The sequence below is a fragment of the Hyperolius riggenbachi genome, chromosome 5 (assembly GCF_040937935.1).
Source record: "Hyperolius riggenbachi isolate aHypRig1 chromosome 5, aHypRig1.pri, whole genome shotgun sequence".
Classification (NCBI taxonomy): Eukaryota; Metazoa; Chordata; class Amphibia; order Anura; family Hyperoliidae; genus Hyperolius; species Hyperolius riggenbachi.
The window spans coordinates 446,798,585-446,820,541 of NC_090650.1; the positions used below are offsets into that span (position 1 = coordinate 446,798,585).

A 21,957-nucleotide genomic window follows, 5' to 3' on the forward strand; every position below is an offset into this window, starting at 1 on the left:
ATGCAAGCAATGCACTGGCGAGTTGATCAGAGGGGGTCTGGGGGGCTATCTGAAGGTGTGGGCGGGTGATTTGGTGCCCACAAGGGGCAGATTAGGGTCTAATCTGATGGGTAGCAGTGACAGGTGGTGACAGGGGGTGATGGGGTGATTGATAGGTGATCAGTAGGTGATTACAGAGGAGAATATATGCAAGCAATGCACTGGCGAGTTGATCAGAGGGGGTCTGGGAGCTATCTGAAGGTGTGGGCAGGTGATTGGGTGCCCGCAAGGGGCAGATTAGGGTCTGATCAAATGGGTAGCAGTGACAGGTGGTGACAGGGGGTGATGGGGTGATTGACAGGCGATCAGTAGGTGATTACAGGGGAGAATATATGCAAGCAATGCACTGGCGAGTTGATCAGAGGGGGTCTGGGGGGCTATCAGAGGGTGTGGGCGGGTGATTGGGTGCCCACAAGGGGCATATTAGGGTCTGATCTGATGGGTAGTAGTGACAGGTGGTGACAGGGGGTGACGGGGTGATTGATAGGTGATCAGTAGGTGATTACAGGGGAGGATACCTAACTGCCTACCCAGTGCACTGCCTGCACCGCAAATAGCATGCCAGCCTGCTCAACCACCCTCCCTCCAGATAATTAAAACAAAAACAAAAGTTTGCTTTCCTAAAACAGAAATAATTTGCGATAATTCAGGTTGGAGTGAGCTTGAGATGTCTCCCAGTGCAACACTGCTGAATATATGCAAATTAACAATTGTACCCTTAGAAGCTAAACACACCTCCAGAACTGCTGGAATGCAATGATGTGTCAGCTTGTTAATTTGTACAGAGCCATAATTAATGTTAGCCCACTATAGACCTGGCTACATACAGTATACTGCATTTTGTAGGGAAATCTGCTGACAATCTGATTGCATTTTGTGGGGAAATTTGGCGACAATCTGATTGCATTTTGTGGGGAAATCTGGTGATAATCTGGTTGCATTTTGTGAGGAAATCTGCTGCCAATAAGATTTAATTTGTGGGGAAATGTGCTGCCAATAAGATTGCATTTGTGGGGAAATGTTCTGCCAATCTCACTGCATTTGTGGGGAAATCTGCTGCCAATCTCATTGCATTTGTGGGGAAATGTTCTGCCAATCTCACTGCATTTGTGGGGAAATTTGCTGCCAATCTCATTGCATTTGTGGGGAAATGTGCTGCCAATCTCATTGCATTTGTGGGGAAATGTGCTGCCAATCTCATTGCATTTGTGGGGAAATCTGCTGCCAATCTCATTGCATTTGTGGGGAAATCTGCTGCCAATATCATTGCATTTGTGGGGCAATCTGATGCCAATCTCATTGCATTTGTGGAGAAACCTGCTGCCAATCTCATTGCATTTGTGGGGAAATATGCTTCCAATCTGATTCCATTTGTGGGGAAATCTGTTGCCAATCTCATTACATTTTGTGGGGAAATCTTCTGCGATTCTGATTGCATTTTGTGGTCGGCCGGCCCTCCACCATGTGGTCTGGAAAAAAACGGCCCTCCATGCCCACGAAGTTGGACAGCACACTGCTAAGCTCTTGTATATTTGGCCCCACCCATGACCATGCCAACATGCTGTTGTGATCGTCCTCTTTTCTGGAAATCAAAATATGGTCACCCTAGGCAAGAGTATCCAGGTAACAGGCAAAGGTCGGTCCAGGCAGCAAACAAGAATGGTCAGTAACAAGCCAAGGGTCAGACAACAAATCAGCAATCAGGATTCAGAGATGCGCACCCAGCAACTAGCCACAGCTATGCTTATCACGGGCGGTGACTGGGAGCACTCAGGAAGTTTAAATACAACAATCATCCAATCAGTGGCCGGCCACACTCCACACATCCAATCAGAACACACAGCAGTAACCTACCTAGATGTCAGCTGTAAGGTCAGCTGTCACTGCACTGTCAGCAGACCGCAGTCAGCTGACTATTGTTTACCTTTGCGGAGGGCGTACTGAGAACGCTCCCTCCGCCTGTCAGGATGTGTGGCCTGCGTTCCAGCAGTCGTGTCATCAGCGGGGAACAAGCCCCGAGACCCAGAAGTAGCGGCTTCAGCCCGGATCTCGGCTCTATCACCAGCAGACACAAGTAAGTTCCTTACAATCAGTTTCCGCACTGGGTGACACCAACCCCTAGTGATGCCTCTGCTTTTTGCAGAATATGACTTTTTATGAAAAGGGACGTTGTTGGGACTATGTAGCCTCTCTGCCCCTCTTTGTAAAAAGCACATGGTGCATGGTTAGTTTTACTCACCCACATTTGATGCTTTTAAATCTCCCCCAAACATCAGCAATGATCTTTGCCCACCCATCCATCTTCTAGTCCCCAGTCTCTGCCTGCCCTTCTCAATTTACAAGATGTTTGGAAAATTCTCATTCTTGCAAAGGTGATAAAATTGGACAAAATTGAAGGCTTAAGCTCTCTACAACATTGCCCCTTCCTATCTTAATCAACTTATTTCCCGATACCATCCTACACGCAATCTCCGCTCTGCTAATGTTATCCTTCTGTCTTCTTCCCTGATCACCACGTCCCAGTTCTGCTTGCAAGACTTCTCTCGATCCTCTCCCCTCCTCTGGAACACTCTCCCACAACACATCCACCATTTCATCCACACTTACTATTTTTAGGCACAATCTGAAAACTCAACTCTTCAGGCAAGCATACTCTCCTACCTAGGACCCCGCCCACTGACCACCATTTCTACCACTCCACACGCAGCTTCCCTTTACCTTCTGTCCTACACCTTAAATGTTTAGATTGTAAGGCCTTTTGGCCAGGGCTCTCTTCCCAGTGGTGTAGCAATAGGGGTTACTGAGGTTGTGGCTGCATTGGGGCCCTTGGGCCAGAGGGGCCCCGTAGGGCCCTCACTCAACCACAGTATTAGCACTTTATTGGTCCTGTGCTTGTAATAATTACCTCTATAGATGCTATAAATAGTAGTAATCATTACAAGCTGCTCCCCATCCCCTCCTTGCACCTCTGACACTGTGGTTATCCTTAGCAGGTTTTGGTGCGCCGTATCATTTGTTATGTATAGAGTGCTTGGGGGGGCCCAATGTAAAACTTGCACCGGGGCCCATAGCTCCTTAGCTATGCCACTGTCTCTTCCCCTTTTGCCTCACAATGCTGTGTGATGGGTGTACATACCCCCCACCTTTTGTAAAAACATGTAGTTAAAGAGTAACTGTCAGGCAAAAACAAGTAATTTTGATCTATGTTCCCCTGTGTTAAACAGTGTGGAAGGAAGCCAAATATCAATACTGAAGTAAAAAAACTCTCTTACTTGTGGGCTGAATAGCAGCCTTCCTTATCTCCAGGCTGTTTAGGAGGCCGCATCAGCCTGCAAAAGCCGCAGTCAGCCTGCAAAGCAGTATGGGAAGGTCTTACTTCCTCTCTACTGCCCTCCCTGCACCACCCCTTCATTTCCCTATCCAGCCCTGCTGCAGCCTCATTGGCTGGTTCCTCTCGACTCCTTCCCTCCCCATCCAGACACCCCGAGTGACAGCTGCAGGCTGCCCCCCCCCGCGAGTGACACCCGCGATCGTCGGCACCCCCCCCCAAACACCCCCCCGGCGAGTGACACCCGCAAAACGATCGCCCGCAAACCGACCGACATCGCAATCGCCCGCAAAACGACCGACATCACAATCACCTGCAGACCGACATCGCAATCGCCCGCAAAACGACCGACATCGCAATCGCCCGCAAAACGACCGACATCGCAATCACCTGCAAACCGACCGACATCGCAATCGCCCGCAAAACGACCGACATCGCAATCGCAAGCAAAACGATCGACATCGCAATCACCTGCAAACCGACCGACATCGCAATCGCCCGCAAAACGACCGACATCACAATCACCTGCAGACCGACATCGCAATCGCCCGCAAAACGACCGACATCGCCATCACCTGCAAAACGACCGACATCGCAATCGCCCGCAAAACGACCGCCATCGCAATCACCTGCAAACCGACCGACATCGCAATCGCCCGCAAAACGACCGACATCGCCATCAACTGCAAACCGACCGACATCGCAATCACCTGCAAACCAACCGACATCGCAATCGCCCGCAAAACGACCGATATCACAATCGCAAGCAAAACGACCGACATCGCAATCGCAAGCAAAACGACCGACATCGCAATCGCCCGCAAAACGACCGACTTCGCAAACGCAAGCAAAACAACCGACATCGCAATCACTCGCAAAACGACCGACATCGCAATCGCAAGCAAAGCGACCAACATCGCAATCGCTCGCAAAACGACTGATTTTGCAAACGCTCGCAAAACGACTGACATTGCAATCGCAAGCAAAACGACCGACATCGCAATCGCAAGCAAAACGTTCGACATCGCAATCGCTCGCAAAACGACTGACTTCGCAATCGGACGCAAAACGACTGACTTTGCAATCGCAAACAAAACGACCAACATTGCAATCGCAAGCAAAGGACCGACATCGCAAGCAAAACGACCGACATCGCAATCGCAAGCAAAACAACCGACATTGCAATCGCAAGCAAAACGAACGACTTCGCAATCGCTCGCAAAATGACTGACTTTGCAATCAGCCGCAAAACGACTGACTTCGCAATCACAAGCAAAACGACCGACATCGCAATCGCAAGCAAAACGACCGACATCGCAATCGCCCGCAAAATGACCGACTTCGCAAATGCAAGCAAAACAACCGACATCGCAATCACTCGCAAAACGACCGACATCGCAATCGCAAGCAAAGCGACCAACATCGCAATCGCTCGCAAAACGACTGATATCGCAATCGCTCGCAAAACGACTGACATTGCAATCGCAAGCAAAACGACCGACATCGCAATCGCAAGCAAAACGTTCGACATCACAATCACCTGCAGACCGACATCGCAATCGCTCGCAAAACGACCGACATCGCAATCGCTCGCAAAACGACCGACATTGCAATCGCAAGCAAAACAACCGACATCGCAATCGCTCGCAAAACGACTGACATCGCAATCGCAAGCAAAACGACTGACATCGCAATCGCAAGCAAAACGACTGACATCGCAATCGCTCGCAAAACGACTGACTTCGCAATCGGACGCAAAACGACTGACTTTGCAATCGCAAACAAAACGACCAACATTGCAATCGCAAGCAAAGGACCGACATTGCAAGCAAAATGACCGACATCACAATCGCAAACAAAACGACCGACATTGCAATCGCAAGCAAAACAACTGACTTCGCAATCGGCCGCAAAACGACTGACTTCGCAATCGGCTGCAAAACGACCGACTTTGTAATCGCAAGCAAAACGACCAACATCGCAAGCAAAACGACAGACATCGCAATCGCTCGCAAAACAACTGACATCACAATTGCAAGCAAAACAACCGACATCGCAATCGCAAGCAAAATGACTGACATCGCAATCGCAAGCAAAACGACCGACATCGCAATCGCAAGCAAAACATTCGACATCGCAATCGCTCGCAAAATGACTGACTTCGCAATCGGACGCAAAACGACTGACTTTGCAATCGCAAACAAAACGACCAACATTGCAATCGCAAGCAAAGGACCGACATCGCAATCGTCCGCAAAACGACTGACATCGCAATCGGCCGAAAAACGACCGACATCGCAATTGCAAGCAAAACGACCGACATCGCAATTGTAAGCAAAACGACCGATATCGCAATCGCCCGCAAAACGACCGACATTGCAACCGCCCGCAAATTGAATGACATCATCCGCAACCCCCCGCGACTGACAACGCAATCGCTCGCACAGCTCCCCCCACCCCAACTGACAGCGAGATCGCACGCAACCCAGACATGATCGCTCCCCGCTGAGTGCCTAATACACACGATGCGTTTTCCCGCTCGATCCGTGGGTCGATTAGATTATTTCCGACATGCTCGAATCGGATTTCGATCGTTCCTGCCGTCGATTTGACATAATTAACATGTTGGAAATAATCGAATCGATCCCGATTGACCCGCGGATCGAGCGGGAAAACGCATCTTGTGTACCGAGCATAAGACCAGAGACTGGTAGGAGTATCTGAGGGCTGGGACTTGGGAGGGCTAATGTATAATTAATCAGGAAGCAACGTAAGGGAGGATATGACATCACAATTGGCTTCAGACAAGACAGACAAACATGGAACCTGCCATGAGCTGTCAGGAGCATCATTCTCTGCAAATACTATATAAAAATTCTGTGAAATCCAAACGTGGACAGTGAAATGCATATGTAATGTAAGTACAGCCAGTATTTAGCTATTGATATATGTGTTTTTTGTCTCTGAGACCCCATACCTAACAGCTCGAAAGCATGTATCCAGGAGCACCCACTTAATGCTCAAAGGTAAAAGGAAGTGTGCCAAGATCCTCACCCCTGTACCAAAGGGTCAATACAGTCTATAATCCACAAAGGATCGGCACCACACGATATATGTATTAAATAGCTCTTAAACTTTTATTGCATAGTAAAAAGTTTGACAGCTGCCTGTCAAACTTTTTACTATGCAATAAAAGTTTAAGAGCTATTTAATACATATATCGTGTGGTGCCGATCCTTTGTGGATTATATACCTAACAGCTCCTCTTTAATTTGTTCTTTGTATTAGCTGTTATACCCTCTTGTCTTGTATCAACTGTTGTATTGTATACTCTGTATTGTTATACCTTGTATGCTATTTATTGTACAGCGCCACGGAAGACTCTGGCACTATATTAATCAACAATAATAATAATAATGTATAAACAAGGAAATCGCAACACACTTGTTTATATTGTAATTCTTTATTTTTCACTCTGGGATGTTTTATAATTTGTGTGCGGTGATGAATTTCAGAAGATTACCAGCAGACATGATTCTCCTGATTCCCCTGGTTGTCCTTATTCCCCGGAGTGGAGGGAGCACCATAGACCTCCACCTCACACAAATGCAAGAACTCACTGCGGCCCGGAATCACCACACTGACGTACTGACCCTCCATCCCGTTACAGCTGAATGTGGTGGTGACATCGGGAGTGCTGGTGATCTTACCGCATCTGCAGAGGGGACACAAGGACCAGAAGGAAAAGGTAAATGTAACTTTGTCACCCACGCTGCCTCTTGTTCATAGTCAAATCTAGGGTAAGTTCACTCAGAACTTACAGGACGTCCTGGAGCCAATCGGAGGTCTCCCAGCAGAAGCCCTAGCAGCCAATCACAGAGGGGAACCCTGGCCAGCCCCACCTGACTTCATTGAGTCAATCAGAGAGCTCCCAGCCTAAACCCTGGCACCCAATCACAGAAAAGAACACTGGCCAGCCCCCCTGTATAATAATGAGGGCTGCCATGATGAGAAATAGCGTCCCTTGCTTGTGAATGCTCACTGAGAGACATGCTCCAGTGCTGCTGGCCTAGCGTGTATACAGTGTAAACCTAAAGCTGTTCAGTGATTAACCCCTTCACTATCACTACACTATTGTTAAATATTTAAATAGCTTGATTTCATTGTGTGACAGTCAGAGTGTGTGCTCCAGTGCTGCAGGCAGCTGCTATATGTCTGTGTGTGTGTGCTGTGCACACACCAGGCCAGCTGCTGCCTGCTGGCCAGCTATTATCCTTAGCAAGCTACAGTATAGGTTAGGTTAGGGATTAGGGAATAGCATTACTGTGTAATTGTGTAGTTAGTACTGTAGTACTGCAGTCAGTTCTAGTAGTTGTTAGAGTAATAGTACTACTGTGTTAGCTTACTACAGAACTGCTGTGCTGCTGAGCAGTGCCAGTGTGACAGTTAGTGTCTTCTCCTCTGCTGTCTGACTGTCACTTGGCATGGGGCTCTTGGCACTTTGCACTTGGCATGTGGCACTTGGCACGCGGCACTTTGCACTTTGCGCATGGCACATGGCAGGTGGCACTTGGCACGTGCAAAGTGCCACATGCAAACACGTGCAAAGTGACACGTGCATAGTGCCACGTGCAAAGTGAAAAGTGCCACATGCAAAAACGTGCAAAGTGCCACGTGCAAAGTGCAAAGTGTCACATGCAAACACGTGCAAAGTGCCACGTGAAAATTGCAAGTGCCACAAGCAAAGTGCCATGTGCAAAGTGCCACGTGCAAACACATGCAAAGTGCCACGTGCAAAGTGCAAAGTGCCACGTGCAAACACGTGCAAAGTGCCATGTGCAATGTGTAAAGTGCCACGTGCAAACACGTGCAAAGTGCAAAGTGGCATGTGCAATGTGTAAAGTGCCACATGCAAACACGTGCAAAGTGCACTTTGCACGTGTTTGCACATGGCACTTTGCATGTGGCACTTTGCATGAGCCAAGTGCAAAGTGCCACGTGCCAAGTGCCATGTGCCACTGCCAAGTGCCACATCCGGCATGCTCCTGGCAGACGTTACACCTGCTGCTGATACATTGCCCTGCTCCTGCTGCCTTTGCTGCTCCCACCGCCAGGCCAGGGTGCTACAGGCCACTGCTGCTGCTGTGCTGATACCACCTATATTTAACCCAAAACACAATTGCTGCGTAATTTTTTGGAGGTGTCTGGGCTGAAAACTGCCATGTCCAAGTTGTGGTTGGACTTTGGACACAATGTGGGCTGCATGACCGCTGTCTGGAACCTAGGCCTGATGTTAATTGACAGCCATTTTTTTTTTTGGGGGGGGGGTGATTTAAAGTCCCCACATCATCAATTTGTGTCCCCCTTTAAAAAACTAATGATGCTACATGCCTCATTTACCCTAAAAAAGGGGAGGGAGGGAAAGAGAGGGAGGCCGAACAGCACTGCGGAGGGGGGCTTTGAGGAGCCTTCCCCCCCCCCACTACAGCAAAATAGCCGGCGGCGATCAGACCCCCCCAGCAGGACATCCCCCTAGTGGGGAAAAAGGGGGATAGTCTGATCACCCTGCCTGCAAGGTGATCTGTGCTGTGGGCTGGAGAGCCCACCCAGCAGAGATCTCAGAGAATTAGTCCGGTCCTTAAGTAAAGGCTACTTCCGGGTTTTCTATCCAGATATCCAAATTTGCCCGGATATCCCGGATACTGGGGTCGGATATCCGATTCGGATTGGAAAATTTTGAAATCGGATATCCGACCCGGATCGGATATCTGGGTATCCGGATCCGGATCCAATCCGGATTTTGAAAAGGGGTATCCGAGCAGCACTAAGCCGAGGTGAACCGAGAAGAGGGAAGCATCTGGATCCTATAGAGGAAGCCACATCAGCAGCAAGAGGAGGCAATTTTGGTGGACGAGCGTGGACCAAATTGTAGCATTGCATAGTGGGCGTGGAGCGAGGGGGGGGCAAGGCTTTAGGAGGGGTCTTACGGTTAGGCACCAACGGGTGGGGGGAGGGGCAAGGCTTTAGGAGGGGTCTTACGGTTAGGCACCACCGGGAGGGGGGGAGGGGGAGAAGATCTTTTGTGAAAGTAGGGTTAGGTTTAGCCATAGTAAAATATCAGTAAATATAACAGAAATTTACTATCAAAATCCAGTAGTAGAATATTGCTAATTTTAGTGATATTTTACTAGCGGCAATCCCCTGCACCCTCTCTTTATATGTATACCTTTCAGAGGGGCCCAGTGAGCGGCAGCTGGGGCAAGGAGGACGTGGGTAGTCTCGGGTCCAGAGGGTTCCCCCTTCTCAGCTAAGTACTGTATGTGTTTTTGACGTGAGGTTTGTGTAAGTCCCCCAGAGACAGAGCATCGTTCTTCCACTTTAGGATCTACTTTTTATTCCACTTTTTCTCATTTTATAAATTTGGTATTGAAAAACTATCCAAAAAGATTTCCAAAAATGGGCAAAAAAAAAATGAAGATATACAGATCGTCACCATAAATAGACCTCATATATGAAGGGAGTAACTACGGTCAGAATGATAAAAGACCAAACTTGGGTCAATATGTCATTACACCATGAAGAAGCCATTCCTAGATACAGAGTGTCTGATTGGCCAATGGAAATGTAAACAAAGGTGCAGATTAAGCTCCACCCTTATTCCTCCCTTGTTTACATTCCTGGTGGCCAATCACAGATTTTGCATTCCTCTGAATGGCCCCAGACGGAAGAAGATGCTGATGACTCATCCTGGTGTTAGAGGTTTCTCTATAGACCTCCAGGAGAGGCCAATATTGGTCACTCGCATGAATATAGATGGTCTGTGTGAAGATGGCCATACATCTGGTGATTTGGGCGGCCGATAGACCAAGAGCCAGATCTCTCTTAGATGGAATCTGATTGGAAAGAGCTCTGTTGGCCGCCATAAACCGCAGGCTAGTTCCTGATCGTTTATCGCATGAAAATTCTACACGTTCTTTTGTCACCGCACCCCCCAAATGAAGGTGTAACCCTTGGTGCCTGTGCATGAATACTTTACCTGCTGGGGTCCGGCACTGTCTCTGCACACACATGCGCCCCATGCACATTATGCCCGCAACCACGTGGTGTGTGTGAGGAAGTGTGTGGAGGCAGTGTGGAGACAGTGTGGAGACAGTGTGTGGAGACAGAGACAGCCGTGGACACCAACTGGTAAAGAATTCCTGCACAGGCACCAAAAGGGGCACATTTTACAGTGGGGGGGGGGGGGGGGCAGTACGGGGGTTTCTGTCACATTTGACACTCGTCCCAATATCACACGCCGTTACCTCTGCACACTCGATTAAACACATCTGCCAGAGATATTGCAGCGTTTCTGATCAATAGATGCTACCAAATCGAGTAATGTATGGGCACTCTAATAGTTCCAGCATGCTGAAAAATGTAATAGGAATTGTTTAGGATTAGGATTGGTCAAATCAAAATTGGCCCCTTTTGGTGCCCAAAGTGGAACCTTATACCTCCAGGGGTTACATAGTTACATAGTTACATAGTTACCTTGGTTGAAAAAAGACATACGTCCATCGAGTTCAACCAGTACAAAGTACAACACCAGCCTGCTCCCTCACATATCCCTGTTGATCCAGAGGAAGGCGAAAAAACCCTTACAAGGCATGGTCCAATTAGCCCCTAAAGGGAAAAATTCCTTCCCGACTCCAGATGGCAATCAGATAAAATCCCTGGATCAACATCATTAGGCATTACCTAGTAATTGTAGCCATGGATGTCTTTCAACGCAAGGAAAGCATCTAAGCCCCCTTTAAATGCAGGTATAGAGTTTGCCATAACGACTTCCTGTGGCAATGCATTCCACATCTTAATCACTCTTACTGTAAAGAATCCTTTCCTAAATAAATGGCTAAAACGTTTTTCCTCCATGCGCAGATCATGTCCTCTAGTCCTTTGAGAAGGCCTAGGGACAAAAAGCTCATCCACCAAGGTATTATATTGCCCTCTGATGTATTTATACATGTTAATTAGATCCCCTCTAAGGCGTCTTTTCTCTAGACTAAATAAACCCAGTTTATCTAACCTTTCTCGATAAGTGAGACCTTCCATCCCACGCATCAATTTTGTTGCTCGTCTCTGCACCTGCTCTAAAACTGCAATATCTTTTTTGTAATGTGGTGCCCAGAACTGAATTCCATATTCCAGATGTGGCCTTACTAGAGAGTTAAACAGGGGCAATATTATGCTAGCATCTCGAGTTTTTATTTCCCTTTTAATGCATCCCAAAATTTTGTTAGCTTTAGCTGCAGCTGCTTGGCATTGAGTACGATTATTTAACTTGTTGTCAATGAGTACTCCTAAGTCCTTCTCCAAGTTTGATGTCCCCAACTGTATCCCATTTATTTTGTATGGTGCTAGACCATTAGTACGTCCAAAATGCATGACCTTACATTTGTCAACATTGAATTTCATCTGCCATGTATGTGCCCATATAGCCATCCTATCCAGATCCTGTTGCAATATGACACTATCTTCCTGAGAGTTAATGATTCTGCACAATTTTGTATGATCTGCAACAATGGCAACATTGCTCACTACTGCATCTACTAGGTCATTAATAAATAAATTGAAGAGCACTGGACCCAGAACAGACCCCTGTGGGACCCCACTGCTAACAGTCTCCCATTTTGAGTACGAACCATTGACCACAACTCTTTGTTTTCTGTCCATTAGCCAGTTCCCTATCCATGAACACAGACTCTTCCCCAGTCCTTGCATCCTCAACTTTTGCACCAGACTTTTGTGGGGAACAGTGTCGAAGGCCTTTGCAAAGTCCAAGTATATCACATCTACAGCATTCCCAATATCCATATTAGCATTCACTACCTCATAAAAGCTGAGCATGTTAGTCAAACAGGACCTGTCTTTAGTAAACCCATGTTGATGCTGAGAAATAAGATTATTTTCTACTATGAAGTCATGTATAGTATCTCTTAGTAACCCCTCAAATAGTTTGCATACAACTGATGTTAAACTTACAGGTCTATAATTTCCTGGATCAGATTTTTTGCCCTTCTTAAATAATGGGAAAACGTGGGCTGTACGCCAATCCACTGGGACTCTGCCAGTTGCAAGAGAGTCACAAAAGATAAGATAAAGGGGTTTATCTATAACTGAACTTAATTCCCTTAGGACCCGAGGATGCATGCCATCCGGGCCAGGTGCCTTGTCTATTTTTAATTTATTTAGTCTTGCCTTCACTTCTTCCTGCGTTAAGTATTTAATATTACAGTTAGAAGATTGAGACTCTTCCGCCTCTGTAGTTTGCAACAGTGCTGTTTCTTTTGTGAAGACAGAAGCAAAGAAAGCATAATAACTCTGCCTTACCTTGGTCATCCACCATTGAGTTCCCATCCTCATCCTTTAGGAGTCCTATACAGTCAACCTTTCTTTTTTTAGAGTTAATGTACTTGTAAAACTTTTTTGGGTTAGATTTGATATCCTTAGCGATTTGTTTTTCAGCTTCAATCTTTGCCTGCCTAATTTCTTTTTTACAATTTTTATTGCACTCCTTATAATTGCTTAGTGCAGCCTCGGTCCCCTCCTGTTTTAAGACCTTATAGGCATTCTTTTTCCTCTTCATTTTATCTCTAACCTTTCTATTCATCCATAGAGGCCTTTTTTTATTCCTAGACATTTTGTTTCCATATGGGATATACATACTACAGTATTGATTGAGTATAAGTTTAAAAGCTTGCCATTTCCCTTCAGTGTCTTCCCCTTGTAGTACATTATCCCAGTTCACCAAACTTAGTGCCTGCCTAATTTGAGTGAACTTTGCTTTTCTAAAGTTCATAGTTTTAAATCGGGACTTCAACTTAAAATCCTTTCTGTAACCCGCAGGGTGCTATACCCTGTCCAGCTCTGTTTATCTGTATTATTGTTTGAAAGAAAAGAGAACAACGCATCTCCTATTCGCCCACAAGATAGCAACATTTCACTCTGCCTACATATTCAGTTATGTTTTAGTGTGCGTCCCAGCATGGCTATAAATGAGTGCGCCCCGCACATGCGCAGTATGTCTGAGGAAGTCAATGTGACGAAATGCGTCACGTGCTGCTAGATGCTGAACCAGGAAGCTGCCGCTGCTTAGCAACCCCCCCCCCCCCGTGCCTCCGCATTCCTCCTCTCAGCTGCTATTCCATTTGACCGGATTGCTGGCCAGGAGAGGACGGCCCCCATGTTATCTACATGAGTGGTCCTAGGGGTGCACCAACATTGAAACTTTGCCGTGCGGTTGAGAAAACCCTGGCTGGGCATCCCGCCGGTGAAAGCGTCCTGCTGCAGTGCAGATCTGTTGTCCAGTCACGTGAGTTCAACCACCCTGGGGTTCTAATTCCCGCAGCCATGCGGCCACGGGCAGGTTTTTTTTTCAATATTTTCTTTTCCTGTCAGGTTGCTAGCCTAGGGCTAGCTACATGACTTCCCCCATTGGCTCAGCTCCCCGTCTACCTTTTTATTTCTGGCGATACTTACGCATCCGTGATCCCGCGATGAACGTGATTTCCCGTTTGGGCTTCTCTCATCGCCATGGCGATGATTGGACATGACGTCATGACTGTCAGGAATATAGCAGCTAGTTATGAGGCTGATGATGTAAGGATAACAGGAACATATTTCTATCATTTTTCTAATCTGCTGTGTTATGTCAAAGGTGTAGATATGCCAGGCTAGATTCCTGGACAGTTCATGTGTGATTGTGTGTGTGGGTCAATAGACCTACATTTGCATCTAAAGAGGACTTCAGTGAATAGAGCTGGGGTAATCCGACAATGACCATGGTCTGCTCCTAACTGGGAGATGGGAAATCTCTGCAATTAGGGACTGTCTGCCTAGAATCTAATTAGGAGATGGCTATTCAGGCCAATACTGTCAACAATGTGTTTGTCACCTGTAACTTGGACTAAGGAAGTCTTTTCATGTATGTACTAAAGTACACTTTTCACATGTGGATGTTAGATTCTGGAAATGGAATTGCTTTGAAATCTGTAAGTGTAAACAGGGTACTTGCTGTTCTCAGGATACAATCTTACCTGTGAAATCTGCAACCTTCAAAAAGCTGAAACAGGAACCCTTTGAAGTTCGCATATCACAGGAAGATTATGACAAGCTTTCGGTGATGTCACAAACGGGGAAATGGCATTAGTTCCTGTGGCTGGGCATTAAATGCCCCAGGGGACACTTCAGACTATTTAAGCTGGTCCAGAACAGTCACAGGTATCTTCTCTCGAGAGTAGCCCATTGCTAGAGATGATCCCGAGGAAATCGGTAAATCCGCGTCTCTCCACGGTTGGACATTTGCAATGGTAAAAGTTCGCTTTATTTTATTCCATTTTTATTTTCAGCAACTTGTCTTGTGTGTATTTTTGTAACTTTTATCTTTGTAGACTCTTAATTTTGTAACTTTTTATTTTATTTTTTGTAATCTTTTGTATATATTCTGTTCTGCATTGTTCCACTTCTTTCCCTGGAATATTAAATTATTATTTAATAAGCTTGACTTCTGCTGTACTAAACTAACACTCATAGCCTAGAAGAGATTGAAGTGCAACTGTGTATAAATCCATGCCTAATTGTATGCTTGAGCAACACTACCATATGAAATTGTAATTACATTGTGTGTGGGGGCGTTTGTCATACGTTGGCCTAAAGCGCGCAGCTGACCCAACGTACGAAAATGCCAGTGCGAGTAGCTAACAGTATCATTCGGAACGACTGTTAGTTAGTGGTTTCGCTTCACTACAGTGTAAGATTGCAATTGTGTGTGTGTGTGGGTGCGTGGCGGTCCCGTATTCGGCCTAAGCGCAAAGTTGACCCGAATACGAAAACGCGGATTGCGCGCTGAGGACTCGACAGCAAATGGAAGTGTCTAGTGAACCGCTAGTGGTGGCAGTGAGAGGTGTTCTGAGGGGTCCCAGCCTTGTTTTAGCTCGAATAAGGCTGCTCCCCGCTTGATCTGGTCAAACCCGCAGTCGGGAACCGTATACGCAGGCGTGTCGCGGGCCGGTTCCTGACAATGACGTCATGCGGCGTTCTGATCCACCCCATAGTGCAGCCTGGTGGTGAATGGTGTCTCGGGGGTGGGGGGGCTTTCGCGGTGGGTAGCGGCGGATCGGCGGGGAGTGGCGGCAATGGGATACAACATGTAGCTAGCAAAGTGCTAGCTACATGTTAAAAAAAATGTTAAAAAAGACCGCTCCTAGCCGGAGCTATCCACTCCGGCGTTCATGGACGAGCTCAGCTCGTCTGTAACGCTAGGGTGGTTAAAGGCCAACGGCCACTATAGCACACTGATTGAGGTTTGGCCCTGATATATAGGCCTGTAATGAATGCGTACATGCTTTGTGCATAGAGGCATGCCTGTGACTGGCATACAGGGTGACATGTTACACTAGGACTGCAGCTTATTGGTTGTTCAGCCACAATACATAGGGGCAATCTAATCTTTTTCATCTTTGGGCCTGAAGAAAATGTGCGTACACTGTAATGGATTGTGGAGACCTGGCAGCCCAGCGGTTTCCGCACAGCAGCATGCGTCTGGTTTGTCTGAGCCTAGTAGTGCACACAGATGGAGAGCTACACGCGCGCGCTAGGAGGCAGGACCTTTATGCCAATAGGAGAGGGATCAGCTGATCAGGACGATCAGCTGATCCCAGCGCAGTGGGTGATTGGCTGACTGGGACTGGGCGGCGTTGAGGAGCGCTGCACTATATATACTTCATGCCTGTCAGTTGCTGGTTGTCTGCCGTTGCGATTACTAACGTGTGAGCACTCAGACCAGTCAGATCACACAGTGTGTTAGAACCATGAGGACCCGGGATTTAACACTTAGCCAGATTACGTTTGTGTTATATGTTAGACCAGTTCCAGGGTGTTGTGACCAAGGACCTCACACCCAAGCTTAGGGATACTGTGTCATTGCTGTGTTATACTTTAGACCAGTTCAAGGGTGTTGTGACCAAGGACCACACACTCAAGCTTAGGAACACTGTGCTATTACTGTGTTATACTCTAGACTAGTTCCAGGGTGTCATATAGCCATTGTCTATATGCAACTGAAGCCCTCTCCAACGACTGGCTGAATAGCTCAGCCTCTGCTTAATTGATTACTGCAGACTAGGTGTAACGTGTGTGTGCACTTCTTATTGGCTTACAAGCAGCCTTTATATAAGCATCAGAGAACTGTTTGGGAAGTGAGTATTTCCCTTTGTGTGTTTGGTAGTTCCAGGGTGTCGAGACCAAGGAACTCACACCCCAGTCTAGGACTTTGTTATACTTATATGTTATGACCATTTGCTCTGTCGACCTTTCTCTTGCTTTCTGATTCGGTACCTCTGCATATCTGCCTACCTGTTGCCAGACCCTGCCTGTACCCGGTTACCGAATCAGTCTCTCTCTCTCTGTACCTGATCTGCTCGTGTGTTGCCGACCTGGCCTGCCCGACCACTCAAGCTGTCACTCTCCCTGAGTGCTCAGTCTAACTGTACTAGCAGTAACACCATTCCACCAGGTGTCAGCTGCAACCAGGACTCACGCTCCGCAGAGAGTGCGGCCTGTTAGCAGCCAGTGGTCTCTTACCCTGTCTGCAGTACAGTTTACCTTCTGATATCATTATCCCTGGTTACCAGGTCCTCACTATCAAGGAGATCGTTTCTGCAGTGTCCAGGGCCACCTGCCCCTCAGGTGGCTCTTGGCCGAGCCGTTTACATCTCCCGCTCCTCGGGAGATAGCCTTCAGTTCATCTAGCACTTTACTCATTAGGTGTCCAGAGGTTAGTCATACTTGTATTATTAGTGATTCTGCAGATCATCCATAATCAGGTATACATCTGTATTGTTGATGATTCTGCAGATCATCAACAATCAGATTATCTCTGTGTGCTGATACCAATCGTTACATACACAAACAAACATCGATCTCAGGAAACAGGAGTGCCCTCCAATGAGAACTATTATATGCCCTTATTATTATGCTTCTTTTTGTTTTTAGGGGGGAATTTTATATTGTAACATTGTTATCTGTAGGTTTTTCTAATAAGCTGATTAATAAAAGTAATATAGTTAAATATACTCTGAGCTCCCTATCCTCGTTAGTTAGAAGTCTATAATTTATAGGTGAGACGAGTAATTTAAATTAAAGGTTGATATCCCGTAAATTCTTTCTATTTTAAGTGTATTATTGACCTAATTCAAGCTGCCACCAGTGTATCTGCATTTATGGGGGGCTATGGGGGCTCTTCCTCCCTCCCACCCTGCATAGTAGTGCTGAGAGTAATGTAATATTTGTGTGTCTGGACTCCTCCTCCTCCCAGCAGCCTCTCACACTATGCTGCCCCCTCTGGCTCCTGATCACATGACATGCATCTCATCTCCTCCTCCTCCCAGCAGCCTCTCACTCTATGCTGCCCCCTCTGGCTCCTGATCACATGACATGCATCTCATCTCCTCCTCCTCCCAGCACTCTCTCACTCTATGCTGCCCCCTCTGGCTCCTGATCACATGACATGCATCTCATCTCCTCCTCCTCCCAGCAGCCTCTCACTCTATGCTGCCCCCTCTGGCTCCTGATCACATGACATGCATCTCATCTCCTCCTCCTCCCAGCAGTCTCTCACTCTATGCTGCCCCCTCTGGCTCCTGATCACATGACATGCATCTCATCTCCTCCTCCTCCCAGCAGCCTCTCACTCTATGCTGCCCCCTCTGGCACCCAGTCACATGACATGCATCTCATCTCCTCCTCCTCCCAGCAGCCTCTCACTCTATGCTGCCCCCTCTGGCTCCTGATCACATGACATGCATCACATCTCCTCCTCCTCCCAGCAGCCTCTCACTCTATGCTGCCCCCTCTGGCTCCTGATCACATGACATGCATCTCATCTCCTCCTCCTCCCTGCAGCCTCTCACTCTATGGTGCACCCTCTGGCTCCTGATCACATGACATGCATCTCATCTCTTCCTCCTCCCAGCAGCCTCTCACTCTATGCTGCCCCCTCTGTCTCCTGATCACATGACATGCATCTCATCTCCTCCTCCTCCCAGCAGTCTCTCACTCTATGCTGCCCCCTCTAACTACTGATCACATGACATGCATCTCATCTCCTCCTCCTCCCAGCTGCCTCTCACTCTATGCTGCCCCCTCTGGCTCCTGATCACATGACATGCATCTCATCTCCTCCTCCTCCCAGCAGCCTCTCACTCTATGCTGCCCCCTCTGGCACCCAGTCACATGACATGCATCTCATCTCCTCCTCCTCCCAGCAGCCTCTGACTCTATGTTGCCCCCTCTGGCTCCTGATCACATGACATGCATCTCATCTCCTCCTCCTCCCAGCAGCCTCTCACTCTATGCTGCACCCTCTGGCTCCTGATCACATGACATGCATCTCGTCTCCTCCTCCTCCCAGCAGCCTCTCACTCTATGCTGCCCCCTCCGGCTCCTGATCACATGACATGCATCTCATCTCCTCCTCCTCCAAGCAGCCTCTCTCCCTATGCTGCCCCCTCTGGCTCCTGATCACATGACATGCATCTCATCTCCTCCTCCTCCCAGCAGCCTCTCACTCTATGCTGCCCTCCTCTGGCTCCTGATCACATGACATGCATCTCATCTCCTCCTCCTCCAAGCAGCCTCTCTCCCTATGCTGCCCCCTATGGCTCCTGATCACATGACATGCATCTCATCTCCTCCTCCTCCCAGCAGCCTCTCACTATGCTGCCCTCCTCTGGCTCCTGATCACATGACATGCATCTCATCTCCTCCTCCTCCCAGCAGCCTCTCACTCTATGCTGCCCCCTCTGGCTCCTGATCACATGACATGCATCTCATCTCCTCCTCCTCCCAGCAGCCTCTCACTCTATGCTGCCCTCCTCTGGCTCCTGATCACATGACATGCATCTCATCTCCTCCTCCTCCCAGCAGCCTCTCACTCTATGCTGCCCCCTCTGGCACCCAGTCACATGACATGCATCTCATCTCCTCCTCCTCCCAGCAGCCTCTCACTCTATGCTGCACCCTCTGGCTCCTGATCACATGACATGCATCTCGTCTCCTCCTCCTCCCAGCAGCCTCTCACTCTATGCTGCCCCCTCTGGCTCCTGATCACATGACATGCATCTCATCTCCTCCTCCCAGCAGCCTCTCACTCTGTGCTGCCCCCTCTGGCTCCTGATCACATGACATGCATCTCATCTCCTCCTCCTCCAAGCAGCCTCTCACCCTATGCTGCCCCCTCTGGCACCCAGTCACATGACATGCATCTCATCTCCTCCTCCTCCAAGCAGCCTCTCTCCCTATTCTGCCCCCTCTGGCACCCAGTCACATGACATGCATCTCATCTCCTCCTCCCAGCAGCCTCTCGCTCTATGCTGCCCCCTCTGGCTGCTGATCACATGACATGCATCTCATCTCCTCCTCCTCCCAGCAGCCTCTCACTCTATGCTGCCCTCCTCTGTCTCCTGATCACATGACATGCATCTCATCAACTCCTCCTCCCAGCAGCCTCTCGCTCTATGCTGCCCCCTCTGGCTCCTGATCACATGACATGCATCTCATCTCCTCCTCCTCCCAGCAGCCTCTCGCTCTATGCTGCCCCCTCTGGCTCCTGATCACATGACATGCATCTCATCTCCTCCTCCTCCCAGAAGCCTCTCGCTCTATGCTGCCCCCTCTGGCTCCTGATCACATGACATCCATCTGGTTTCATCCTCCCAGCAGCCTCTCACTCTATGTACTAAAATGTGTGGGTTTTATCCATAGTAGCACGGTTTATTTTAATACTATAATGGCCGAGAACTGAGAAATAATGATTTTTTTTCCCAATTATTTACATTAAAATGCATTTGGAACAAAATAATTTATATCAATTGTACCACCCAAAAAAAGCTTAATTGGTGACTAAAAACACAAGATATAGCTCATTTTGTTGTGATAAGTAGTCATACAGTTCTTGGCGAAGGGAGGAGTTCTGAAATGTAAGAAAATTGCTCTAGTCCATAAGGGGAAAAACCTCTCAGTGGTGAACTGGTTAAGTTTCGTACACACTTTAAAGTAATGTTGCCTGGCATAGATTGTGGTGTGATACCTCAGGCAACATTTTGTGGATGTGGCTGTGCAGACACATCGCTAGTCTGCATGCTAGCGACACACTCTGCCACTATAAGGTATGGCATACAGTGACAGAGGGGGTGGAGCATGGGAGAAAACATCTGTAATAGGCAGCATTTGTATGAGATGATTGGGCATCCTGGATCTCTTGCTAGCCTATCAGGGGCAGGGCTACTGTACTCACACTCTCGGCAGAGGCGGTCTTAAGTCTAGTGTGTGCTCGGCCTTTATTGGCTGAAGGAGTATTGTTAGCATTATACTCACACTGGATTCTTATTGTCTGGAGAGTTCCCGACTCGGACTTCTGCTCCCTTCATCCTCTCCGGACAACAGTCTGATCTTGCCGTGATGACCACAACGTCCACATTGTACTTCTGCTTCAGGTCCACCTTCCACCACGGCTCGGAGTCATACTGGGTGTGAGTACAGAAGCCTTTAAACCAGTTGGACTCTTTGTTGCCATCAATACCTTTATTAGCATAAGCTATTATTGTCCCTAGTTGGTAGTCAGAACTCTGGGAGGCGGCGCCATTTCTGGCTAGGTTTGCAGCTGCAGAGAAACATATAACAAGCATAAGATGTAAAGTATGTAATGTAGGCATGAGAAATACACACAGGCTATGCTGACAATTTAAGCCTGACACACACATCCCATTTTGATTGGCTAATGATACAAAATATGCGTCACTGAACCTGTTAAAGCCCCTGCTATGCAGCAATGCGTGCCCCGAGTTATGCCAACGAATCCCACTTCCCCACATGCCCCAATGTGAGCGTACCATTACAATATAACTGCATGGCGTTAGCTGGGTGATCTTATTGTGTGACGTAATAATGCACTGCAATGCCCCACAGTGACCACTGAAGAATCTGAAAGAAATAATGAGGAAATCTGGGCTATATGATGCTAATGGGATCATGTTCTCTGATTCAGCCCCTTTCAGAATGTTGGGGGCATCTGGCAACATGATTGTCGGGAAAAGAAAAGGTGAGGGTTACCACCAGTCCTGTCTCATGTCAACAATAATACATCTGGAGACCATTCCATGTGTGGGGAGGGCAGTGTCTATGCTAAAGTACACCCAGGGCAAGGGTGTAAAAATTGTGCCCCCCCATTGACCTGCGAACCCATGCTACGCCCCCAGTATAGGTAGTCAGGTATAGGTGTCCCCAGTATAGGTAGTCAGGTATAGGTGTCCCCAGTATAGGTAGTCAGGTATAGGTGTCCCCAGTATAAGTAGCCAGGTATAGGTGTCCCCAGTATAGGTAGTCAGGTATAGGTGTCCCCAGTATAAGTAGCCAGGTATAGGTGTCCCCAGTATAGGTAGTCAGGTATAGGTGCCCCCAGTATAGGTAGTCAGGCATAGGTGTCCCCAGTATAGGTAGCCAGGTATAGTTGCAGCCAGTATAGGCAGCTAGGTAAAGTTTCCTTAAGTATA

General features: G+C 47.8%; 1 protein-coding gene across 1 annotated transcript in view; it reads right to left on the reverse strand.

Annotated features, from left to right (window-relative positions):
* Positions 1 to 6,811: 6,811 nt before the first annotated feature.
* The window catches only part of LOC137519274 (fucolectin-like), a 35,094-nt gene continuing 19,948 nt past the window's right edge, over positions 6,812 to 21,957 (reverse strand). The window contains exons 3-4 of the mRNA XM_068238184.1: positions 20,783 to 21,068; positions 6,812 to 7,082 (exon numbers count right to left, since the gene is read on the reverse strand). Of these exons, the coding sequence (XP_068094285.1) occupies positions 6,887 to 7,082; positions 20,783 to 21,068 (482 nt within the window). The 3' untranslated portion in view covers positions 6,812 to 6,886. The remainder of the gene's footprint in view (positions 7,083 to 20,782; positions 21,069 to 21,957) is intronic.